Source organism: Sorex araneus, chromosome 1, assembly GCF_027595985.1.
Source record: "Sorex araneus isolate mSorAra2 chromosome 1, mSorAra2.pri, whole genome shotgun sequence".
Taxonomy (NCBI): Eukaryota; Metazoa; Chordata; class Mammalia; order Eulipotyphla; family Soricidae; genus Sorex; species Sorex araneus.
In genome coordinates this window covers 46159662-46187214 of record NC_073302.1, presented here as the reverse complement: position 1 = coordinate 46187214, position 27553 = coordinate 46159662, and the positions used below count along the sequence as shown (strand labels likewise).

General features: G+C 35.6%; 2 protein-coding genes across 2 annotated transcripts in view; one reads left to right on the top strand and one right to left on the bottom strand.

The window, feature by feature from the left end:
• IFT74 (intraflagellar transport 74) overlaps positions 1 to 27553 on the top strand; it is an 87694-nt gene that overhangs the window by 22350 nt on the left and 37791 nt on the right. The window contains exons 9-13 of the mRNA XM_055136419.1: positions 13303 to 13441; positions 15336 to 15398; positions 18485 to 18628; positions 20654 to 20694; positions 22839 to 22918. Of these exons, the coding sequence (XP_054992394.1) occupies positions 13303 to 13441; positions 15336 to 15398; positions 18485 to 18628; positions 20654 to 20694; positions 22839 to 22918 (467 nt within the window). The remainder of the gene's footprint in view (positions 1 to 13302; positions 13442 to 15335; positions 15399 to 18484; positions 18629 to 20653; positions 20695 to 22838; positions 22919 to 27553) is intronic.
• LRRC19 (leucine rich repeat containing 19) lies at positions 542 to 4350 on the bottom strand. Its single transcript, XM_012936087.2, has 4 exons — positions 4273 to 4350; positions 2527 to 3040; positions 1352 to 1540; positions 542 to 867 (listed from the first exon to the last, which is right to left on the bottom strand). The coding sequence occupies exons 1-4, from the start codon at positions 4348 to 4350 to the stop codon at positions 542 to 544; spliced, it is 1107 nt and encodes a 368-aa protein (XP_012791541.2).

The window sequence follows — 27553 nt, the reverse complement described above, 5'->3', positions numbered from 1 at the left end:
TATAAACTGAAATTAGTTGTAACTTATTAGGGATTGTGCTTAGGCATTGTGCCTATGATTTAACTTGCTTCTACTATTCAAAAATATTCTTTGCTCTCACCAAGCATTTAAAAATTATTTTCTAATTTCATTATTTTATCATGTGAGCTTAAAAACAAGTTTTGGTGTATTTCTGTTACTCACATTGATTTCATGACATAAATCTAAAACTTATTTCTTTGCTAACTGGTAAAATTTAATATAATTAAATATATTTTACAACCAAATTCTGAGCTAACTTGAGATTCATGTCATTTTAATTAGTGAATGGTTCCTTGAATACTGCTGAAAATAATAATCTTAAGTACTGTAGCTACTATCTATCCTGCAGTGTCAGTCACTATGTCAGTGGATCTACTGGCTCAAATCTAGCACAAAGAACATAATTTAATATTTATGTCTATTGCCATTAATATAGTTTAGTATATCATGTACTAAAGTATCCATGTCTATACTGTCAGTGAATTAATAACATGATCAAGTGAATTAATACTGATGGAAATTACTTTTCTTCACATAGTTCTTGAGTATCTATATATTTATCTTCAATAAATCCATCATCATCTACCACAAATGAATTTAGTTGTTTAAATATTATTGTTTCTTCAGAGTTTGCATCTTGTATCTGTGGAAGGGAACTTGAATTTTCAGTAAAACCATCTGTGCAGGTTTCTGCTTCGTGCTCTTCTAGGCGATGATGTTGGTAACTAAGCAGAAAATTATACCACACTGGGCATTTGACAGCAATAAAAATGACGAGTGAAGTCACCAACACAGTGACTACAACACTGACAAGAAAAGCCCAGCTTTTCCCAATAGGTTCATGTTCTTAAGTTGGGGGAGGAAGGAAAAGAGAGAAAAAGATATTATTAAATTGGCAAAAAATAATGATGATTAATGTTAATGTCCTAATATTTTCAGTATTAGTTTAGAAATAATGTGCATTATAATTTCTTGAGACAATAGCTACTAAAATTCTAATAAATTAACATTTCACTGTATTGTGAGATAATGCCCTTTTTTAGAATATATGTAGCAATTGTTTCTTCATTTAGGGACATTTTGTCTTCTATCTGGAAGAATTATTACCTTATTAATGGAAACAAGACTCAAAAGTTAATTAATTTGTATAATGTCAATTGGATGACAACTAGCAGAGCCTAGTTTGAAAATCTAGTGTTTTGTAAATCTTTCATTGATATGAAGAGTTATTTTATATTATTTCTAAAAATTCAAAATGTAGAAAATGAGTTACCTCGCTTATTCAGTATCTTACCTTCAGCACTATTAATATTCAAAACTAGAACATTACCTGAATTTCTTGTTAAGTTGTTCAGAGAGCTGTTAAATGTTGAATTACTAATGGATTGAAAATTAATATATAGATCTTCAGTTGCAGATGAAGGAAATTGTGAGTGACATTCAGCTGCAAAAGGTGCTGTTTTGATACTGTAGCTCTTCAGGGTAGCTGGGTAACTGCATGTGGTGAGGTTCTCATTTTCTAATAAACCACAAAGAATAAATTAAAATTGTAAGAAATAATACTTATAATTAGCTCTTATCCTTGGTATTTTTAACATATCTTTAAACACATAAGAAAAAAATGTTTATATTGACCTAGTGCTCTAATGAGGAAAGGATGAAATAAAATTTCATCACAGAACAGAAATAACATTTCCATTATTAAATTTTTTATAAGTACAATTTAAGTGCAGTATCTGTTCATTATTTAGTTTGCATGAGTTAGTGATTAAAATTGCTTAGAATATTTGGATCTTACAAAGCATGATTTGCAGTTAACACAGTAGAGCATTTTTTTATCTACTACTTTCTGCCCAAATATTCTAAGACTAAATGTTTAAAGAAATATAATTAGTCTCATGTATTAAAACAACAAACTTTATCTCAGATATTTCAAGCATTAAAATTTCTTGGGGAGCCGGAGTGATAGTACAGAGGGTAGGGCTTTTGCCTTGCACTCGGCCAATCCGGGTTCAATCCCCAGCATCCCATATGGTCCCCGAGCACCGCCTGGAGTGGTTTCTGAGTGCAGAGCCAGGAGTAACCCCTGAGCATCGCTGGGTGTGACCCCCCAAAGATAAATAGATACTAAAAAAATGGGGTGGGGCTGGAGCGATAGCACATCGGGTAGGGCTTTTACCTTGCACGCAGCCGACCTGCGTTGGATTCCCAGCATCCCATATGGTCCCCTGAGACTGCCAGGAGTAATTCCTGACTACAGACCCAGGAGTAACCCCTGAGCATCACCAGGTGTGACCCAAAAACCAAAAAAAAAAAATTTCTTGGGTTTTTTTCTTGTCAGGAGGAGGACATCTGTCTATTCAAAAACTGTTCCTTCCTGTTTTATTAAACAGGAATTATTCTTATTTATCTTTAAACACAAATGAAACAAAAATGAAACTTCTGGAGTGGAATAGTGAATAGTCAGTCATTTTGATTTGAATTAAGGTATGATTGCTTACCTACCTAGTGTCACATGTGATGTGTTCAACCAATTGAGCAAATTCAATAGGCTGCAAGAGCAATTCCATGGATTTCCATCTAAAGTTATTGATTCCAGATGAAACAGTTGTGGTAAATCAAAATAGCTTATCAAATTGCTTTGGAGATTTAGTAGTGTCAGGCTTTGTAATGGTACAAATACATCAGGATTCAGTTGTAATATTTTGTTTTGACAGAGATGTAACTGTTGTAGTTTAATTAAGCCTGCAAAGGCCTCCTGTTGTATTACATGGATGGAGTTACTACAGACATTTAAAATTTCTAGATTGGACTGGTTACCAAAACTATTATTTTGTAAGATAGAGACTCTATTCTTAATCAAATAGAGTTCAGTAAGTAAAAGGTATGTCTGTAGAATCCTTATGTCTGTAATGTTCAGAGTAATTTGGTTGTAACTGAGATCCAATATTTTAACGTTTTTATCAACATCTGCTGGAATCAAAGAATAATTCTTTTTAGTAAAGTTATATTTGAAGTCCTAAAAAAGAAAAATATATTAGAAATGCATTAATTGGCAAAATTATGTACAGAATTTCCTAAAACCTTATACCCAGACACTTAAACATTGTAGAATAGAATTTTATGAAACGACTACTAATTTTATAATGCGGTAGCATAAAAAATGGTAAACCAATACTTTTGCCTAATCATTTTTGTTTTGAGGCCACACTCAGTGATGCTTAGGGGTTACTCCTGGCTCTGACTTTGGAGTCATTCCTATTAGTGCTTGGGGAGCCATATGGGATGCCAGGGATTGAACCTGGGTTAGTGCTTGCAAGGCAAGCACCCTGCCCACAGTAATACCTATCCAGCTCCAACTTTTGCTTAATATTAAGGAAATTTTGATACATACAACTGAAAGAAAAGATGGTACTTTCTCCTGCTGTTATCTTCCAATTGTTAATACATAAAGATTACAGAAAGAATTCTCATATATGTAGAAATATATGATAAATACTACTTTAACTTAGTATTCCAATATGGAAATGATGTTTTTGTGAGAAAATTTCTTTGGGACATGTAATTTTTTAAAAATTAGAGGGGGGCTGGAACGATAGTACAGCAGGTAGGGCATTTGCCTTGCATTTGGCCAACCTGGGTTCAATTCCCAGTATCCCATATGGTCCCCCGAGCACTGCCAGGAATAATTCCTGAGTGCAAAGCCAGGAGTAACTCCTGTGCATTGTCAGGTGTGACCCAAAAAGCAAAAAAATAAAAATAAAACTTAGAGGTGCCCAAACTAATCTTAGAGACTAATCTAAATTAAAAAATAATACCCAACTGTGGGGTTAACAGTTCAAAATTTATGCTTAAGAGAAATATTTGTCATGAAATAGATACTAAACCAAACAACATGATAAATTGCATTCCATATGTGGGTATAGATCCAGAACAACTGTTTTTATTTTGACTGTATTTACAGGCAAATGCCCACCTTCCCAAAATAATAATAGTGATACTGCTATTCCCTGATGAATGTATGATTTTTAAAGAAGATTCCTACATTTAATATCTGGTTTTTATATCTTACAATTTATTTCTTATTTTATAATGAAAATTTATAGGTTTCTCCTTTAGCTTTTCAAGAACTCAGTTTTAAAAAGGAAAACTTTTTTTTGAATCAAATTAGAATCTGGTTCTGAAGTCACATATTTATACATAAAGTATACCTTTAAAATTATTTCCATTATCTATATTCTAAAAACTTACTATTTTAGAGGTCTGACTTTCTTCTGACAATGATAGCATTGAGAAGAGGGGCCAAAGCAAGGTGCCCATCATCTTCATATTGCAAACCTGAAAGAAAAGTAATTTTCATCTTAGTAAGAGGCCAGGACTTTAGAGATTACTGAAAATAAGTTGATCTTTTTCTCCTTTTAAATCAGTTTTTCATGTTTAAAATATTTGGAAATTGGAAACTATAAAGTAGTGAGTGAATTTTTTTAAATAACTATTGCAAAATAAATAGTTTTTAATTGTCGTTAGGTAACTTATACTCCCAAGCATTATTGTCTCCCAAGCATTGTTTCAGGGGAGCCACTCCCAATTGTTTGAGTCTGTTGGTTTAGTGCTCAGTCCCACTGTGCTGGGGACCTCCAGGACTACATGTGACCTGTCTAGGGACCATATGGTGCCAAGGCTTCTGCTCTCTTGAGCCCTTTATTATCTCTTGAGTCCCAGTATCCACTCATTTGGAATTTTCAATTGGGAGCCAGTTTACCTGGAATGGCATCAATTCATATTTTTATGACTGTGTACTTCATACTATAGTAGCAGTAAATAGATTTACAATAAATTCAAATATGTGAAAAATAAACAAGTTTAATTTATAGTTTAAAAAAAAGTTTTTCCCTTAAAATACATGAAATATGAAACAAGTACAAGTCCCTTGACCTTTTCCCCACTTATGTCCATTCACCTTCCAATCTTAACTAACTAGAAAGCTTCCTTGGAGAATGAAAGTATTTGGGGTGTGTTATTTTTAACTCTATTGAAAGAAACAATTGATGTGGTTTTACATATAAAATTTTCAGTATTTGTCCTCAAAAGAAAGTTAACAAGAATGTATAATTATGCACAATACAGTACAATATGTCCTTGTATTGTTGCTTCTCAATTTTTCAGTTTTAGGTGTTTTCAATTACTGCTATTCCTTGACATAACTGTGGGAAGCAAGAGTTTTTTTTTTTTTTCAGTTTAATTTAGTTTTCTTGTTTGTTTGTTTTGTGGGGAATTGAGAGGCACCTGAACACACAAAGTCCTGTGTGTTCAGGGCTTTGTCCTGGCTCTATGCTCAGGGATCACTACCGGTAGCGTTTAGGAGACCATTTGTGGTGTTCAGGATTGAACCGAGGTTGACCACATGAATGGCAAGTGCCTTACCCTATACAATTGCTCTGCAAAGTTTTCAACCTTTTTTATTTCTTTTGGGTCACATCCAGTGATGCACAGGAGTTACTACTGGCTCATACATTCAGGAATTACTCCTGGCCGTGCTGGGGGACCATATGGGATACTGGGAATCGAACTAGGTCGGCCGCATGCAAGGCAAACACCCCACCCGCTGTGCTATCACTCCAGCTCCTCAACCTTTTAAAAGCAAACTCCCGTCTTCAACTCCATCACATCCTGTCTCTTTATTTCCACTGTGTTTTTTTCTGGGAAATAATTTCAGTTTTATCTTTGAATTGTTTTAGTAAAGTTGTCTTTCTTCTGTCAGTTTTTAAACTCAATGATCTCTCTTTGACACTATTTTTTTAATAGTATCCCATGCCCCAAATGTATTACCTTTTATTATTTCTGTATGTTTCATTTTTCCTTGATTAACCTCTCTGTTATCAAATTATGCTTTTTTGTTTGTTTATTTGTTTGCGTGTTTTGGGTCACACCTGGCAGTGCTCAGGGCCTTCTTCTGACTTGGGGTAACTCCTAGTGGGGCTTGAGGATCATATGGAGTGCAGGGGATTGAACCTGGGTCAGCTGCGTGCAAGGCAAGTGCTCTATTCTCTGTACTATCTCTCCAGCTCATCAGATTAAGTTTTTTCAATTTATTTTGGTGATAGTCTATATTAGCAGCTTTCTTCTGTTAATATATGGGCTGGACATATGAGTGGAAAACTAAAAGACAGATTGGAAATTATTCTCTCTCCTCTCCCTTGCCCCTCTCTCTCCCACCCCGCCCCCCAGCATTGGGTGTTGGGGTTGGGCCACACTTTGATGCTCAGGGTATATTCCTGGCTCTGCACTCAGGAATGACTCCTGGTGATGCTCAGGGGACCATAGTGGTGCTAGGGATTCAAACCAGGCTGACAGCCATCACAACCACACGCAAAGCCAAGTGCCTTAACTTCTATACTATCTTAAACCCTGAATATGATGCATTTCGTAGGTCTATCAATCTAGACATTTCTCTAGATTGAGCTTGTCAAGGACTGCTTAGGGAATCGCTAACTGTGAGCTCAACTGCCAGTGCCACACGGTCTCCCAATTATTGGCCAGCATAGACAGCCCACAAGCACCGCCAGGTGTGGCCCAGTCCTCCTCCCCAGGAAAAAAAGTTAATGAGAACATCAACATGCTCTCTTTCATCAGAAACTGCCATTTACTTGACTGATCTGTTCTTGTTAAATAGTTATATTCTATATATATAATCATTTTCATAGTGGTCTTATTCTCTATTTTTGTTTTCTTAAAGTCAACGTTAGAAATTATGCTGTAGAGGTGCTTTCTGAAACAAATTCATTTTTATGGATAAATACTACTATTTTCTTAGTGTCTTCTTAAAAGTTAACCCTTTGAGCTTTATTTCTTTTCTCAATTTTACTATCGATACATGGTTTACAATATAGTTAATGATAGTTTCGTGCATAACATATTCCCACACCACACCCCCCACCAGAGCGTCCACTTCCCTCCACCATTGTCCCAGCTTTCCTTTTACCCTGTAACGGTGACCTATTCTCCTTCCCCTCTCTTCCCCTATGGTAAGCTTTCTTACTGAAGACCAGTTCCCAGCTGATCTTGCCTTTTGAGTATAGGTTATACCCCTACTTTGTTTCTTTGTATTCCACTTATGAGTGAAATTATTCTTTGTCCTCTTTCTGTCTAACTTCACTTAACATGATAGTCTTTTGAGTCTTTTAGAACATTTGTTACAATTAGTTAGCCACATATATTTGAGTGTGCATGTGTCTGTTTATGTGTGTGTATGTGTGTGGGAGGTAATAAAGCTTTACATAAAGCAAATGGTAGATATTGAAAAATAAATAATATTCCTCAGAGTGCAGTTTTAAATACAAGTTACTTAGGAGCTTTTGGTTATTTTTGTATATGACTTATATACTTGAGGAAAAATATGCTGCAATTATTTTGTATTTACTAAATAAGGTGGATATATGGTTTTGTCGTTATTTCACTAGGGGCCACTCCTGCTGGTTCTGTCTTTCCAGACTGTATGGTAGGGCCTTTCACGTGGCCGACCCGTGTTCAATTCCTCCGCCCTTTTCGGAGAGCCCAGCAAGTTACTGAGAGTATCTCGCCCACACGGCAGAGCCTGGCAAGCTACCCGTGGCATATTGGATATGCCAAAAACAGTAACAATAAGTCTCACAATGAGAGACGTTACTGGTGCCCGCTCGAGCAAATCAGTGAGCAACGGGATGACAGTGACAGTGATGGTTGAACCGTTAGGATCCAAGGAAACAGTATACTTGGACCCTGAAGTGCTGGGAACTACCCAGACTACTCAATAGGGCTCCAACCAGAAATGGTCTGGAGAAATCATGATATCGGGAGCAAACCAGCGTTCACACACATGCACCTTTGGACCTTGTATTGTCTCTCTGGTATCAGTTATATTTTGAAGAATTTATTCCATCAGAGAAAGTAAAAAGCTATTCAGAATAACCATTATTCATTTCAAGTTGCTAGATCTGTTGCTTTAGGCAATGAGGAATTTATTATTTCAGTTCTTGTCTAGTCGACTTCTTTATTATGTTCAATTCGTTGAGCTCTTTGTGCTTTATCTCTCTTCCACATATTTTCCTTTCTTAGTTAAATCAGATTTGTTAGGAATAGTCATTGTTCTTTCTGAACTTTATACAGCTTGGGCATAGATTTTTAGAGTCAGAGATGAGTTCAAACTATCATTTATTTCACACCATTGCCTGCAAAAGGGAAATCATGTATTAAAGGTACTTTACCTGTGTTTGATGATCATAGAATAAGTGTGTAGCTTCTTCAATTATTTGATTTGGTATTTTTAGTAATATATTAACCTCTGTTAAGATTTAAATGTGGGTACAATACAGTGGTGAGGGAGAATTGGAATTCTTTTAGAAATAGGACTTATGAGAGGAAACAGAGACTACAAAGAAAATTAACTAAACTTTTAAGAGTTGGTATAGAATAGAAGCAGCTGAAGAAGGAAAGGCGGGTCCATATGAAAAGGATACGGAGAGTCATCCTATATTATCTTTATCACTGACTGTCTAGTGTGCTAAAAGAAATAAGTTTTTAGGGGCCAGAGCAATAGTACAGCAGGCAGGACGTTTACTTAGCAAGCAGCCAACCAGGGTTCAATCCCCGACATCCCATATGGTCCCCTAACTATCACCAGGAGTAATTCCTGAGTGCAGAGCCAGGAATAACCCATGAGTATTACTGGGTGTGACCCAAAAAGAAAAAAAAATTCTTTATCCTTTCTATTGGATAAGTATTAAAGTTAAAAACTATATATAATACTTAAGACAGATTCTGTACAATAAAATATTCAGCATATCTTAAAGCACTTATTAGGTCCACAGTTATGAAGTACTTTGATTGACCCGCATGTCTAAGGGACTTTGTTTATATGTGGTTTTGAGAAAGAAGTATTCAGAAATGGAGTGAATATTGATTATTTCTGCACTGAATAGAAAAATCCCTAAACAGAAACACTGCTAGCTTTACTGATTATCTTAAGAAAATCAGTTTGGCAGAATAGCAAGCCTCTAGTTTATGTAGAAATAATCTCTGAATCAATTTACTATTTTAAAAGTTGGGTTTTAAAAAATGTTTTATTCCTTTCTAACTTTCTGTTTTTAATATTTTAAAATATTTGGCTCTGATTTTTTAAATTATTTTGCATCATTCAGTGTTATCTTAAATAACCTAGGACCTACTATTATTTCATCATGGTAATAAAGTTTTACATAAAACAAATGATAGATATTGAAAATGAAACAATATTCCTCAGAGTACAGTTCTAAATGCAAGTCACTTAGGAATTTTTGGTTATTTTCTTTATATAAGTTATATACTTAAGATAAAATATGCTGTTTCTTATGATGATTCAGTTAAAAAGATAAAAAATAAATCACAAAAAAATTAAAAATTAAAAAGTGGAAAAAATTTTAAATTAAAAAAATATGCTGAAATTATTTGGGATTTGCTAAATAAGGTGGATATATGGTTTTGTCACAATTTGAGATATGTCAAAATTCAGTGTATTTGAAATATGAGATTAGTAATTCACAGCAATTTCACTTCGTTAATCATTTAAAAAAAATTTTTTTTTCCTTTTTGGGTTATACCCGGCAATGCTCAGGGGTTACTCCTGCTCTGAACTCAGAAACTAATTCTGGCGGTGTTCAGGGGACCATATGGGTTGGCGGGAATCGAACCCAGGTGGGCTGCGTGCAAGGCAAATACTTAACCTGCTGTACTATCACTCTGGCCCCGGTTATTAATCATTGTATAGACTTTTTTCAAATATATATTATTCAAAAACTATAATGTAAAAATATTATAATTAAGGAGAATAGTTCCCACCCACTTTCAATAATTATCAGCTGATAGGCAGGTTTTTTTTTTATCTTATAAGTGTGTTCTTAAGTTAATTTCCCTTAAAATGGGATTGGTCATTAATATTTTTATAAAAATGAAAAAAATCTTATGGTTTGACTATATAAAACTTTAAGCTTTCAAAAGGAAAACAATTATTTTGCATTATAATTTAGCTTTATTTGAAAAAACATGCTTTAGTATGGCCTAAGTTATTATGTCTAAGGTGAGTCATGTGGCAATATAATATTTTCTTCTCTCTCATCACTAAAGAAAAATGCAATCATATAGACTTAACAAACTATACTACAATTTTTGTTTGATTTTTAGACAATCACAACTACCACCACCAAACCTTTAAAAATAAAGAATCTTACCTTTTACCTTTTGCTTTTGTCTTAAAGAGGGATATGCTAGGGAATCTATCCTGTTTCTTCTACACCATTAAAAAAAAAAAGTGTGTCATATGATTGCATTTCACTTTGTTTTAACCTTTGTACCCTGTGAACAAGTGATTAAAAAAAAGTGCTCTAAACTTCCTTAGCAAAAGATTGACTAGAAGAATAACTTCTTAAAGTCATCTTTGACTTTTTTCAGTGTAACAAGCCAGGTGGTTGATATTACCTTGTGTTTCTTATTCATGAAAGCCAAAATTAATTAATGTCATTTTGTGAATTAACGTATATTATATTTAAAAATCATGCTTTGAAAGAGATATTGCTGAAATGATTTGAAAATTAACCTGAACAATATTTTTTGTTCAGAAAGACTCAGGTTGAAAAGATACCACTTTTACATTCCAGAGTTTCAGCTTTGTTTACTTATTTTTATGATACCATCATTTGATGGTTTTACTGCTAAGTTATAATAGGAGCAAAGTGCTCAAAGCATCAAAAGAACTGACACTTAGCCATTTATTTTGTGGCTTAAAGAAAAATCAGTTACCGTCCTTGTAGTGTAACTTCTCTTCTATAAATTGGAATACAGTACTCCATTCGTACCCATTTAACTGCAGTAGACACATTAAGTCAAAATGTGGCTTCAAATCATTGTTTGGACTGACTGATTGTGAAGTTCAAAATGAGTTTCAAAAGATTTCTCTGGGACTCAGGATCTTTAATCTATAAAACAGAGATTGGAATGGATTCCCCCCCCTGCTTATTATAAACTATTTATTCATGGTAGCATTAGCAGAAATATTTACTATTCAGGATTAAATTTTAGAGCGAAGACATCACTCTCTAACACAGTGGGTCAATGTAATAGAAATTTCAGGCTGATTATTTCATTTATTTAATAACGTATGCAGGGAAATAGCTTAGTGTAGATTTATTCTAGTAGTAGAGTATGGGTGTGAAAAATTTGGGAGATACATAATATATATGCATGGGTAGGCTGTGGTTAGTAATTATGGAAACAGTTTCTATGTGTAAGAAAGTAAATTGCACTATATTAATTATGAAAGTCAAAAATTTGTGACTGAGAACTTTATTTTTGTGCAAGATTCTTATATGTAAATTTTGAGATACTTACATGATAGCATCTTGTCTATTTATTTATTTTGGAGGGGTTTTATTTGGGGGCCACATCAAGCGATGTTCATGGGTTACTTCTGCCTCTGCAGTCAGGAACTACTCCTAGTAGTGTTCGATGGTTTGTATTGGATGCTGGGGATTGAACCCCAGTTGACTGCATGAAAGGCAAGTGCCCTACCTGCTGTACTATTGCTTTGGCCCCTTTTCTATTTTTATTCAGATTTTTTTCTCCTCGGTATTGATAATTGACCTTACATAGGTTATAAGAGGGATTCTTGTGATTATATGATAAAGATAAGTCATAAATATTATATTGTTATTATTTCTCATCAAGTTTATTTCAACTGCTATTACTACTCTTACTTTTATAAGATTATATACATAATGTTCTTTTTTATTTTGGGGATACCACATCTGATGCTGGTCGGGGGCTACTCCTGATTCGGTGCTTAGAGATCATTCCTGATAGTACTCAGGGGACCATGCATGTCACATATATAACACAAGCTTCCTGCGTACAAAACATTGCTCAGCTTGTTGATTTCTCTCTGGCTTTTTAATGTTGTTATTTATATTCTTATGGAAATTATCTATTTTATGGCATTTTTAATGAAAAGTAAGTTTTATATTTGATAATATGTGGAATATCAATTTAATGTGTTGACATTGGCACTGAAATCTGTGTTAATTAAATAAACCACATCTAAGTGTGAGCCACTGATTTTACATGTGTTATCAGCATTTTAAATCTATAAAACAGAGGTTGAGGAAGACATATTACTTTAAAGTTACGATTTTTTGGTGGTGGGAATGGTCTTGAAAAAAATAATAATAAAGTTACGATTTTTTTTCTTTTGCATTCACCAGGGATCCTCTTTTAGTTGTTCTGTGTTTTGTTTCATTCTGTTTTCTGTGCCACTCCTGGCCATGCTCAGGGCTTACTCCCAGTTCTGTACTCAGAAATTACTCCAGGTGGTGCTCAGGGTGCTTTATGTGGTATCAGGGATCAAAGCAGAGTCAGACACATGTAAGCTAAGAGTCTTACCACCATATTCTCTCCAGTCCCAGACCTACCTAGGGATCTTAAGCTCTGCCACTGAACTAGATATTGGACAGATTGTTTTTAATTAAATTTCACTTTAGTTCCACTGACTCCATAGTTATGTGTTACTTTATATGATTTACAAACTAAACATTTTATGTAAGATTTCATTTAGGTTAAATAATTCTGTATCTTAAAGATGTTTATAAACCACTGTAAAATCATATTTGTCATGAGTGTGATAACAAAAAGTACAAAGATATATAATGTATGTTAAATTCTAAGGATTTTCCTGACAGTACTTGTGTTTTCCTAGAAGAATGTGAATAAGCAAACTTAAGGATTTGGAGGCTGAAAAGAGAAACACATAAAATAAGTTTGTGCTGAGGGTCCCAAAATTTTTACGGGCCAAATGGGATGTTTTTGTAGAACTATAAGAACTTTCCCATAAGAAAAAACAGCCTGTGGTTAAATAGCTTTCAGTATGCTATTAATTAATTATTATTATTGTCACCTTAGCATTGCACTACACTGTCTGTAGCACTGTCATCCTGTTGTTCATCAATTTGCTTGAGCGGGCACCAGTAACGTCTCCATTATGAGACTTGTGACTGTTTTTGGCATAGTGAATATGCCACAGGTCGCTTGCCAGGCTCTGCCATTTGGGCTGGATACTCTCGGTAGCTTGCTGGGCTCTCCGAGAAGGACGGAGGAATCGAAACTGGGTCGGCTGTGTGCAAGGCAAACACCCTACCCACTGTGCTATCACTCCAGCCACCTTAGTAAAATTAAATTTTCATTCACTGTAATAAGAGGAATATTGCATACTTTGGATTTCAGGAAAGAAAAACAAATTAGAGGTGTTGAAGAAGAAATTGAACAAGAAAAGCAAGCCGCAGATGGCATTATAAAGAATATGCCACCCGAACAGCAAGTGAAATACATGGAAATGAAAGCCACAAATGAGAAATTATTGCAGGTAACACAGTACAATACTCTCATAAAAACAGTTTTGTTATTAAGAAGTGAGGTCTGAAGGCAAGCAGTATCCGCACCCCTAAAAGCATGAATAAACCTGATCAAATCATCCTTTTACTTTCTTTACATCACGGGCAGGGTTGGGGGAGGCCTCCCAACTCGTGCTCAGGAAGTTCCTCACGGGACTTTAGGCCAGTTGGGCAATTTAGTGCAAGGACGGGAGGATGTGTCACTGCTCAGCTCAGTGCTGCCCAGGCAAGAATTCCACAGGTCACACAGCAGAGTTCAGGAACCTCCGATGCTCCACCTCGTAGCGCTCGGGGTAGCAAACCAGAGCTGACCACGTGCATGGCAAATGGTCTGAAGCCCCTCAAAATCTTCGTGTTAAGAAGGTCCATAAATGATCACGTGAACATATAAATTTTGGAATCTCTGATCTAGAAATCTTCATTTTCTTTTTATTGTTGTTGTTCATTCCTCTCCCCTCCCCCATTTTATTTTTGTCATGGTGTCTGGAGATCACCCACCCTTGATTGCTGTGTTCACATGCTTTTGGCTGTAGTGCTTGACTGGGGTTGCCAACTTGCTCGTGGTACTTAAACACTTAGTTTTACTGCTTACCAGGGGTCACATGCTTTAGTAGCTGCATTTACACACACTTGGTTATGATATAATAGTAATCAGACACTCTCGTGTCCAAATGTCCCTTAACCAAATAGTGAAAGGGAATTAATTCTCAGATATGCCAATAATACTTGTAGTTTTGGTTTCTTGGGTATTGTCTCTTTGACAACTTAATGTAAATTTTAATTTTAGACAAGATGAAATGGCTCATTTTTTAAAAAAGTATAGAACATATCAAAGTATTAACAAAATATGGTCTTTCTTACAGTTGGGCTTCAAATGAGTAATTAAATTAAGGGTCTTATCCCTAGCAGTGAACCATGTAAATTGACTTATCTTTTGGCTCTAAAAGAACCTAGACAAATTATATAAAAACATGGTAACATTTTTTTAAGTTAAAAATCATAATTTTAAATGACTTTAATTTGAAGATCTATAATATTTAGTGTTCTTAGAAAACAGCACTGTGAAAAGATCTGACTAATTTTGATAAGTCATTATGTGTTTGTGTGTGTGTGTGTATGTGTTTGTGTTTGTGTGTGTGTGTGTGTGTGTGAGAGTGGGGGTGGAGTGGAATCTAACCCAGGATCTCATACATGCAAGGCATGTGCTGTGCTTTTGAGCCACATCCTTAAATATTTTTTTTTTTTGGTGGAGGGGCAACTCCAGCCATGTTCAGGGCTTACTCCTGGTTCAGCACTCAGGAATTACTCCTGGTGGTGCTCCGGAGACCATCTGGGATGCCTGGTATTGAACTCAGATTGGCCATGTGCAAGGCCAGTGCCCTATCTCCTGTACTAGCAATCAGGCCCCACATATCCTAAAACTCTTATAATGTATTTTAAAATTTCAATTTTTTTGTTTTCAGACCACACCTGTCTTGTGTTTAGGGATCACTGCTGGTGGTGCTTGGGGGATCATATGTGATACTGGGTATTGATTATCCAAAGTCTGTGGGGTACAAGCCATGTGCTTTACAAACTCACCCACCCCCAACTCATCCCATCTCCTTGGCTCTCGTAGTGACTTTCATTTATCTTTTATTTTCTTTTTCTTTTTTTTTATGGTGTATTTTAATGGCCATATTATGGCAGGGCTTTTAGGAATAACAAAAGAAATTAGGGGGAAAATAATGTTTGTAAATGCTACTTAAATTACAAGTATGACTTGAAGATGTTTGTAAGATTTATTTTGCCACATTTATTTTTGAAATTTTAATAAGCAGAGAAACATTATTGTAACTTGAAATTTTTTGCTTTTTCCTTTTTTAGGAATTGGACACACTTCAGCAACAACTAGATTCACTAAATATGAAGAAAGAGAGCATGGAAACTGTAAGTATAAAAGCAAACATGAGGGGCTGGAGAGATAGCACAGCGGGTAGGGCGTTTGCCTTGCACGCGGCCAACCCGGGTTCAAATCCCAGCATCCCATATGGTCCCCTGAGCACCGCCAGGAGTGATTCCTGAGTGCAGAGCCAGGAGTAACCCCTGTGCATCGCCAGGTGTGACCCAAAAAGCAAAAAAAAAAAAAAAAAAAAAAAAAAAAAAGCAAACATGATGTTCTCTTGTCCGATCACAAAAGATGATTTATCTATAAATATGAATGGAAATTATCAGTTTATTTATTTAGAGGTTATAAATAATTATATACTGAATTTTCCCCACTTAGAACTAGAAATATCCTATTTTGGTGAGAAATTAGGTTCAGTTATTGAGTACAAATCATAACATACAACCTAATGGTAGATTTATTTTCTTTCAGTCTAAATGTTTATTTTTATTTTAGTTCACTCTTTTGATTTCTTTTGATTTCTTTTTATGCCTCATCTGAATGAAATCATTGATATTTATCTTCCCCATTTCAACTTACTCCACTAAGTTTCTCCAGATGGGGAAAAAACGTAAGCATAAACTTATAAAGAAAGAGAAAGACTTTAAACCGCAAAAGCTATAAGATGGAAGATCTTAAACCATAAAATACATTATAAAATTGCAGGCAATAGTAGGTTCCATGGTATTTGTTTCTGTGATGTCTTTGGAGACTCAACTTCAAAGAAGACCAAAAGCAAAAAGAAATGGAACACCAAGCTAAAAAACTTATGGATCGATCACAAAAATAAGTCATTAAGACAAAAAGACATTGTATTAAAGAGGGAACAAGTCTACAAGTTGTTCACTCATGTCATCCTGAATAGAATAGGCAGAACACTAGGCGAAGGACAACCATGCGAGCAAGCCAGGTTCCGAAGGGGATTCAACACTATAGACCATATCTACACAGTGACCAAACTCACTGAAGTTTCACGAGAGTTCAAGATGCCGCTCTGTCTAACGTTCATGGACTTAAAGAAGGCCTTTGATTGTGTTGAGACTGAGGCGGTCATCGAAGCCCTGGCCAAACAGGGCATTCAAACTCAGTATATCAAAATCCTGCTTGAGCTGTATTGTGGATTCACCACCAGGATCTCACCATTCTACAAGGAAGTGATCATTGATGTAAAGAGAGGGGTGTGGCCGGGTGATATCATTTCACCAAAACTCTTCAGTGCCACCCTCGAGAACATCATGCGATGACTGGAATGGGAAGGAATGGGAGTGAAGATAGACGGTCGGCAATTACACCACCTCCACTTCGCTGATGACATCGTTCTCATAACACCAAACATTGGCCAAGTGGCACAAATGCTGGCCTACTTCGACCACGAGTGTGGAAAGGTCGAATTGCAGCTGAATCTCAAGAAGACGATGTTCATGAAAAATGAACTGGTCCCTGAAGCTCCATTTGCTCTCAGTGGAACGAACATCTCCGAATGCAGCAGCTATGTGTACCTGGGTTGAGAAATCAGCATGAGAAATGACTTGGTGCCAGAACTGCGCAGGAGGAAGAGAGCAGCGTGGAATGCCTTCAAGAGCGTCGAAGAAGTGGTTAAGAGAACGAAGAACCTCCGACTCCAGGCACATCTTTTTGATTCCACCATTCTTCCTGCACTAACATGCCTCAGAGATCTGGGCCCTACGCAAACAGGATGAGAAGGCTATTAGGGTATCCCAAAGAGGAATCGAAAGAGCTATGCTAGGAGTATCACATCTCACTCAAGTGAGAGAAGGAATCCGGATTTCTGACCTCCGTCGACGGTCAAGAATCAGGGACGCTGTCTCGTTTGCCAAGGCATCAAAAATCAGATGGGCTGGACATGTAATGCGATTCAGAGATGACTGCCCTAGTCTCTGCTCAAGACTAGAGCTGTCACCAACTGGATTCCACGAGACATCAGAAGACCTCGTGGCCGCCCACCAACTAGATGGTCAGATTTCTTCGTCAAATCCCTGAATGAATGATTTGAGGCTCTTCCTGTGCCTGGATCAAGCAGATATCATTGGGCTGCACTAGCAGGGGACAAATGGAGACATTACTGGCGACTGCTTGAGCAAATCGAAGATCAACAGGATGACAAGTGATACAAGTGATACAAGTGATTAAAGATGGAATGAGTATTGTACAAGGAGCTAATATTTAAGATATATATAAAGAACATATAAAACTCAAGAATAAAAAATACAAGTATTCCTCATCCAAAAAAGGACAGAAGAGCCAAACACACGAGTGTTCATTTAAGCCATACACATCGCCAATAGGCAAATTGAAAAATTGGTCATTATCACTTTATTATTAAGAAAATGCAAATCAAAACTACATCACCTCACCTCTGTGGAAATTACCTATGTCAAACAACCAGAAGCAACAAGTGCTATTGAGGGCATTGAGAAAAGGGAATACTTGTGCTTGTACTCTATGAGAATGCAAAATGTTCTAGTCTCTGTAGAAAACCATTCAAGTTTCTCAAAATATTTCAGATGTGGCCTAGCCATTTTACTCCTAGCTATCTAAAAAAATACAAAAGAATATTAAAGAATACAAAATCACTATTAATTATATGTATATATATACACACTCATGTTCAATGCAATTCTATTTATAATAAACAAAATATGGAAACAAACTTTGTGCCCAATGATGGGTAATTGGGTAAAGAAGTTGTGGTAAACATACAAAATAAAATACTGTTCTGCTGCCGTTTGATAAGATGGATAGAACTGAATGGGGTTATGCTAAAAGCTTACCTTTCATACAGTCATGAGTCTGACCCTGGTTCAGTCAACAATGCTGGTTATTTCAGTCCCCCTAGCCAGTGATCCCTGAGTGCAGAGCCAGGAGTAAACCCTGAGCATAGCTGGGTGTAACCCAGAAAAAAAAAAAAGGGTTTTGTAGCATCAGTACTATAGATGTTTGATATCTATATTTAAAGATACTGGTGGTTTAAACTTTCTTCATCTCATAAACTGAAACCTATTTGAGAATAGTTTTGATAAAAATACTGATGAAATTTTTCCTTTTAAAAGATTTGTGTTCCTTTCAGGAAATAGCACACTCCCAAGTGAAACAGGATGCTGTATTGCTGCATGAAAAACTTTATGAATTGGAGACCCATCGAGATCAAATGATTGCAGAAGACAAAAACATGGGATCACCAAAAGAAGAGCGAGAAAGATTACTTAAGCAGGTAGAAAAAAGAGCAATAATGTGCATTTTAATGTATCAGGTCCTGGTATATGTATATATTTGTTTTATTTAAGAAATGCAAATTGACCAAAAAAAACAGTATTTTTATTGTTCTAGAAACAGTGAAAAGTATTGCCTAAATTAATATGAGCCGCTTGCTAAGAAAATCTAGTTTTTCATATTAATTATTTTTATTTAAATATTATTTTAATATACATAGTCTTCATATACATTTGACTAGTTTTTCATATTTTAGTTTTTTGGTGAGTAATGGAGAGTTGGTTTTGGGCACTGAGTGCCCCACCCAGTGGAGCTCAAGGGCCTTATGCCATCCCGGGAACCAATAGGCGATCAGCTTCCTGCAAGGCAAGCTCCTTAACCCCTGTCATGTATTTTTATCTCCTGTTTTGGACCCAGCGCATATGTTTTGGATTCTTTTAGGAAAAACTTGAAACTCTATTGGTCAATAATTAGTCTTATTTAAGATCTATCCTATTATTTGTTTTGGGTCTGATATCTAGAAAATTAAGTCTAGTGACTTGTTATTCTTACTATCAATGCCTCTGTGAAATTAATAAAGTTGAAATGGCTTATGAAATCATGGTATATCAAAGGTCATGTGACTTAGTAATTTTTTGCTATTCCAAGGATGACTTTTATAGTTATAATTGTTTGTCCTGACACACCCTAACTATATTGTCCTTAGAACAGCTTTTGTCATGAGTCTATAAATAGCATTTGTCTTAAACTGAAGCCAGTGGATTTAGAAGAATCTTAGGTATATCTCAACTTATTTAGGTATAGAATCATCTAACAAAGGCATTAAAATCTAGAACCTTAGAAGTTCCTTGTAAAGAGATGATTAGAGGTCAAAGAATAGGACTATCATAAAATACAGAAAGACGAATTAAATTTGAATTTCAGATAAACAATGAGTGACCTTTCAAAACAAATTTATATATAAGGACAAATAGCACTGTAGCACTGTTGTCCTGTTCTTCATTGATTTGCTCAAGCGGGCACCAGAAACATCTCCATTGTGAAATTTGTTACTATTTTTTGGTATATTGAATACGCCATATTGAGTAGCTTGCCAGGCTCTGCCATGCGGGCTGGATACTTCCGGTAGCTTGCCGGGCTCTCCGAGATGGGCAGAGGAATTGAGCCTGTGCAAGGCAAACGCCCTACCTGCTGTGCTGTTGCTCCAGTCCATAAGGACAAGTATATATCAGATATTGTATCGTATGTTACATGGCCTTAAAGTTACTGTTTATCTGAAATACTAATGTTATCGGGAATGCTAAATCTTGAACTTGGCTTTGTGTTTGTATATTCATGTACATGGGGTGGAGAGGGATGTTGGAAGAGACTTTCTCAGAAATTCTACATGTTTATATAAATTAATTTTAATGTCAAGATGGGCTGGAGCAATAGCACAGTGGGTACGGTGTTTGCCTTGCACTTTGCCGACCCGGGTTCGATTCCTCCGCCTCTCTCGGAGAGCCTGGCAAGCTACCGAGAGTATCTTGCCCACCCGGCAGAGCCTGGCAAGCTACCCATAGCGTATTTGATATGCCAAAAACAGTAACAAGTCTCACAATGAAGACGTTACAGGTGCCTCTCGAGCAAATTGGTGAGCAACGGGATAACAGTGACAGTGAATGTGAAGATGTATTAACTTCTTAATGTCATGAGTACAGGTATGGGCATACCAATAACCACCATTCCTATAAGAAAGAAGGAAAAATCTATGAATAGGATTTTCTCTTTATGATAGTCTTAACAATGAGTTATGCTATAAATCAGCATTGTTCAAGCTTTATGTACCTGCAGACCGGCTCCTGTCATACATACTGCTCCATTAACCAGTAGTTAATAAAACCAAGACCAGGGACCAGTGTTTTCATTTTTTTTCTTTTAGACAGGTGTTTTTCAGCTTTCTACACTTGTGGACGTGCAGTGGATCTGCAGACTGGTATCTGAAGAACGTTGCCTTAACTACTACTTTCTTTCTATGCTTTCATAGGTCAAAGAAGATAATCAGGAAATAGCCAGCATGGAAAGACAGTAAGTACATTCATACTAGCAAAATTTTACATGCAGTTTGTCAATTAAATTTTTTTCAATAGTTTACACTATGAATAATCACGCAAGTTTCAATATTATTCACAGTTTTAACTATTTTTTGTATATGTTTAGTTAAGAACTCCTGAACAATATAGTTGTGGGGCTTTTTCCAAAGCCCTTTTTTTGGTAGGGGAGCATGGGGAGGTTGGTTGGTTGCTTGCAGGGGCGGGGGTGGGGGATGTTTGTTTGGTATTTTGGTCACATCCTTCACTGCTTGGGCTACTCCTGTGCTCAGCTTGGTGTCCAAGGGATGCCCTGAGAGTCTTGGTTTGGATCTTGGGATCAGAGTTTGGCCTTCAGCATGCTCAGTGGTGCGGAGCTACCCCCAATGCAGTGCTGGAGGCCACCCGCAGTGGTGCTTGGGAAACCAAGCCTAAGGCTCTAGCATACAGTGCATCACCACTCGCCTTTTGAGCCAACTCACCCTCCACCTTTTAACATTCTTTGTGGTTTCCTTTCAATCACAGAAATTTTGAATCTTAATTATATCAATCTTGTCTATATTTTATTGCTAGTACTTTTTTTGTCTGAATAAGGAAATAGCATGACTACTTATACCTTTAAAAACTTTACACTGTTTAGATCTATGATCATTTTATAAGTTAATATACATGGTTTGAAGTTGGATTCCAGTTTCACTCTTTTCTTTATGCATATTGAGTAATCCCTGCACCATTTGTTAAATATTTTTTCAGTAAATATTACTATTGCCTCCCATTTAGTTATTTGGCACCTTTGTTAAAAATATTATAAATAGATCCAATATTTTATTTCTTTACTAAACAATTTAATTCCACTTTTACATATGTCTATTCTTAGTCCAATACTACACTATTTTGACTTCTATAGCTTTGTAAAGAGTAACACTTCGAGCACAAAAATGTATAAATCTGTAACTGTACCCTCACGTTGACTCACTAATTAAAAATAAACTATTAAAAAATAATAATAAAAAAAATAAAAAAATCTACTTGGAATTCATTGTATTTTATTATGCTAAAATAACATACAGGTTCCTAGACCATCAAATTTAATATTCAAATGCTATTTAAAGTTAATGTGACTTAAAAGTTATCTATTCACTTAGGAATTCCAATGTTCAATGGTGGACTGATGGATACTTGATCATTATATGACTGAAACGTAATTACAAAAGTTTGTAAATCTCTAACTGTATCTCACGGTGATTCATTAAAACTTTTTTTAAAATAACAAAAAAGAATAAACAACCACTTCTTCCTTGACCTTATGAAAAAAAAAAAAGAGTAGCACTTCTTTTTTTTTCCTTTCTTTTTTTCTTTATGAGTCACACCCAGCGATGCACATGGGGTTACTCCTAGTTTTGCACTCAGGAATTACTCCTGGCGGTGCTTGGGGGACCATATGGGATGCTAGAAATTGAACCCAGGTTGGTCATGTGCAAGGCAAACTCCATACTAGAGTACTATCGCTCCAGCCCCAAGAGTAGGATTTCATTATTTATATTTTTAACACTTCCATTTTCTACCAATGGTAATTTTTTTTATTTTTAAATTTTCCAACTTAGTTTTATGGAGCTGTAAAAAGAATATTGCTGAAGGTTTTTTGTTTATTATAAATCAAGCTCAAAGAAGGCTAAAGAACACTTTGTTGTTAAAGGCAGAGAGTCTGAAAATTTATTGAGACCCCAATAAGATTCACTGTATCACTGTCATCCCATTGCTCATCGATTTGCTTGAGCGTCACCAGTAACATCTCCATTGTGAGACTTTTTGTTACTGTTTTTGGCATATTGAATACGCCACGGGTAGCTTGCCAGGCTTTGCCATTTAGGCGAGATACTCCTGGTAGCTTGCCGGGCTTCCAAGAGGAATGGAGGAATCAAACCCAGGTCGGCCTCGTGCAAGGCAGACGCCCCATCCACTGTGCTATCGCTCCAGTCCAATATAACATTAAAAAGGATTAAAAAAATTTTCTTTTAGTTTGGTTTAGTATTCCCAGAATAGAATATGTACCTTAGAAAAGATTTAAGACTTACTGAAGTCAACTATTTTTACTAAATATTTAAATTTTTTCATGACTTCATTAAATAATATTTTCAACAGGTTAACAGAGATAAGAGAAAAAATTAATCATTTTAGTGAAGATATTAGACAACTTGACATGGATTTAGAAGAACATCAAGGTAATTTTTCTGATATTTATATGTAGCACTGTAGCACTTCATCCCGTTGTTCATCAATTTGCTCGAGCAGGCACCAGTAACGTCTCCATTGTGAGGCTTGTTACTGTTTTTGGCATATCAAATACACCATGGGTAGATTGCCAGGCTCTGTCGTGCGGGCAGGATACTCTCGGTAGCTTGCCGGGCTCTCCAAGAGGGACAGAGGAATCGAACCCGGGTCAGTCGCGTGCAAGGCAAACGCCCTACCTGCTGTGCTATTGCACATAAATAAATTATCTTTTTGGTCTTGAGTACTATTTGCTAGAATATATAAATGAAAATAAAAATTAATACTATTGTAATTGTTATAATTAAAAAATTAATACTATTATATAGAAAAATAAAAATACTAAGGTTATAAGTAATGTTCATGATATCATATCTGGTTGAAAACTTGGAATAACCTAAAATAGTTATAAAATGACAAGAATTTATTTTCTTCAAACTTTAAAAAATTAATTATTTAAACTTATTAAAGATTTCTAAGTTCTATATTATCATTCTAGTCAACAATTAGTTAAGTAGAATAACTGTTATAGTTTATGGAAGTGTGAGGATAGAGCCACAGACACTAACTCAGAAAGAAGGAATTTCCTTGGCACTTCTAGTAATGGGTCTACATGGTGTGTGGTAATATGTATAAACATTTACTTTCTTGTATATCATTGATCTTGGCTGGGTTTTTTTGTTTTTGTTTTTTGCTTTCTGGTGTTTTGAGCCATACCCAGAGCCATACCCAGCCATGCTCAGGGCTTACTACTGCCTTTGAGCTCAGAGATCACTCGTGGCAAGGCTCGAGGGACCATAATGGGATTCTAGGGATCAAACCTAGGTCTACCAAATGCAAGGCATGCACTCTACTCACTGTTCTATTGCTCCAGAACCTGTAAAACATTGTTTTATAGATGAGTGCATGTTTTTGCTGAGTGTAAACAGTTATTATGACATCATCATTGTTATTGTTGTTAAATAGTATTTGCTCTATTGACATTTACATTAAATTTTCATCATTCTCTTTCTATACAGCAACATATATAGTATGTGAAAGTGATTTATCAATTGTACTTACTATAAATGTATTAGTTTTTAACTAATTCTTATTAAAATTTGAAAAAACACTAAGGCACAGTGGTTTAGATAGTTATTCATAACTGAGTTTCAGGTGTATAATGTTCCAACAATTCCACCACCAGTATCAACTTCTCTCCACCAGTTTCCCAGGTTTTTTCTCACCCTCAGCATGCCTCCTTGACAGGCACATTTTTAAGTTTGGCTGTTGTAGTTTGGATCATATTCTTACAGTATTGTTGGTTCTTTAGTATATAGTTTTTTCCATTAAGATAATATCAACTTCTAAAAGTTCTAAAAGACCTGATCTGTAGTATGACCATAATCCACAAGGTGGAGCTAATTTTCTAGACAGCTACATAGTAGACTAGCCCAAAGCTAAGTTCAATGATATTTCTTCAAGGGAATTTTGGGTGTTATTACAACAAATAATCCCTTCATTTTTTAAACTTTAAATAGTTTAATTTTCAAACAGTGTCTAAAAATGCAGCTCATAAATTTGATTTCGAGCAAAGCAAGTGGGATTTTACACAAAAAATAAAATCAAGAATTTCAAGGCATAGGACTTCTGTGCTTCAAAATCACTGCTAAACTAGAACAAGAAAGCTTGAGTTACCAGGAATAATCTCAATTTGAGTTGAAGATTCTCCAAGTAGAAGTTACCTATAGTGTGCCATTTCAGGTATAGTCTATTCAGCTTGCCCAAAACATCTACAGTTGCCTATCTGAACGAAAAATACTAGGTCAAAATAGTTCAATACAATTAACACTCAGCGTATGAGCCCATGATGATTTTCTGGTATGCCAGTAAAAGAAAAATATTGTGTTATCATAGAGATTGTTAATTCCTTATTGTATTCCCCTTCTATAATATCATGAGGAGAAAATATATATATATTACTGCAAAAAAATTTTATATATAATTGTCATGAATGTTTGCTAGTTATTAGTAAATACTACCAATGCCATTATCCAAATGGCATGACCATTTTATTTCTTCAATGCATTTCTGTATTTACAAACAGAATTTTTACGACTTAGTAAATTTGTATCTTCAAGACTTAGTGTTAAAATGCAATCTAGCATCTATATTAACCTATGTTTTGCAGATGGTAACGTAGATGTATTTCCAAACCTTCCATTTGAGGAAATTTATGAAAGATAAAAATTCTAAGTCTCCAAGGGACATTTAAAATGCACTTAAAGAAATGGTTATAGGTAGTGAAAATTTTAAAGAACATCTTTCATTTCCACATCATGTTAAAATATCTGTCACATTCTTTCCCTCCAGCTGCATTTCTTCACCTCTAAGAGTGACATAGATAAAATGGATATTTTGCTTTCTTTGATGTCCTCAATTTTCTGTAGTTTTAAATTTTGCTTCAACCTGTTCATTATAAATTTAGTTTGGCGTTTCTATTTAATCCCTCCTAATCTCTTCATTGCATCACTAATTTTGTTCCAATCCTCTTGCTGGTACTTGATAGGTTCATTTCTATATTTTTCAAATTCAAATGAATTGTCTTCTGTAAGCTCTTTACCAGCTGCTTTCCGGAATATTTTTGTTCACCTTACTTAAGAGAATTTCACTTCTTTTAAAAGTTTATACAACCCTTGTATTTACAGAATCTGAACACCTTGCAATCATTGTGAAAGAATATCACGCAGTGGCTGTGGTAGATAGACCCTGAACAGAATTCATGTTGCCCACCATCATTCTATTCTTTTCTTTTTTTTTTTTTTTTTGGCTCTTTGGGTCATACCCAGTGATGCTCAGGTGTTATGCCTGGCTCTGCACTCAGAAATTTCTCCTGGTGGTACCTGGGAGACCATATGGGATGCCGGAAATTGAAACCAGGTCAACTGCATGCAAGGCATGCACCTTACCTGCTGTACTATCACGCCCGACTTGTCATTCCTGTATTTTTAAGCGCACTATGTATTCCTGAAGACCAGCTAGATTGACTTGTATAAAAGTGAATATCATATGATTATTAACATAACACCAAACATAAATATCTTACTGCTATGTTGTGGTAAATGTATATCCTAATAATGTCATGATGAAGTACCATAAAGTCATTATATTACTATTTTAAGCTCTGAATGAGCTCATTTTAACTTAATATGTATTATTCTTTTTTCAAGAAAAATACAAAATACTGATATTGGTTTTTTTGTTTGTTTGTTTGTTTATTTGTTTGTAGCATTCTTCTTTCTTACTCAGTTCCAAGCCTGGGTCAGGTGCTTTTATTCTTTGGTTGTGTTCAGTAAAATGGAATATAAAATCTAAATAGTTTTGTTCATGAGCACATATTCTACAACTAGAATGCCTAGATTCAAAACTGGGCTGTGCTATTTTACTTATATGTACATACTACTTGACCTTCCTATACCATTATTTCCTCATCTTTAAAACATAATAATAGTTCTTCTTGCCTGTTAAGATTATTGTGGACATTAGATGAATAGAGTATCTGTATATGTATAACCCAGAATAGCATGCAATTTAAAAAGTGCACACAAGGCGTTGGAGAAATAGCACAGCGGGTAAGGCTCTTGCCTGGCATGGCCCAATCGGTTTTCATCCCAGGAACCCCAGAGAGTCCCCCACTCCCTGCCAGGAGTGATCCCTGAACACAACCAGGAGTAAGCCCTGAGCACCAAATGTGGCTCAAAAGAACAAATAAACAGAAAAGTACACACAAATGTTAGTGTCTATTAGTAGTTATGCTTTTTATGAACTGAATAAAAATTATGCGGCTTCACTGAAGACATTTCCTAAAACAAATTTTAGAACTATTTTCTCCAGAATATACACAAAATAACCTATATAAATTCTATTATTTAAAATTTCAAATGGCATTTATTACTATCCATATGTTTCTCAATATGCATTGTGAAAAGTAGGAGGGAGGTAGGCTGAATGTAAAAAACTGGGATTTTATTGAACTTCTACCAATATTTATTGAACCTCTACTATGCCAAAGAACATCCAGTTGGCATGCCGCACCCGCGGAGAGAAGGCATAAAGTTTATTATGCTAAAATCTCAGGGCTGGGACAAATGGAGACGCTACTGGCACCCACTGGAGTAAATCGACGATTAATGGGATGACAGTGCTACAGTGCTACCAATATTAAAATCGGAGTGGGGGAAAAGAATGTGCCCTGACTAAGTAAAAGATGTGAAAATATTAGAGGAGTTTTATGTAATGGTTTCGTGTTAATTAGTAAGTGATAAAGCTCCCAGAATAGATGACTAATAAGATAATTACATAAGGACTATGAGAAATTATTGACTGTTTTTTTAGCTTTAAAATATGAATGAAGGGACCAAAGAGAGAGCCCAACAGGCTAGAGTATAATCTATGCATCCAAGAAGGCCCAGATTTGATCCCCAGTACCACAAGGCTCTGAGCACTGAATTGAGAGTAAGAACCAAGCACTATTAAGTGTGACCCAGAAGCAAACCAAAGGATGTTTTTTGGAGGATAGTATGTATACATACATAAGGTCTATGTTTAAT

Excerpts from the sequence above, each read along its gene's own strand:
- LRRC19 (XM_012936087.2), bottom strand. The coding sequence starts at position 4,350 with ATGAAGATGATGGGCACCTTGCTTTGGCCCCTCTTCTCAATGCTATCA. Across the intron at positions 1,541-2,526 it reads CACATCACATGTGACACTAG|AAAATGAGAACCTCACCACA; the intron begins GTAGGTAAGCAA and ends GTGGTTTATTAG. Across the intron at positions 868-1,351 it reads CAACTTAACAAGAAATTCAG|AACATGAACCTATTGGGAAA; the intron begins GTAATGTTCTAG and ends CCCCAACTTAAG.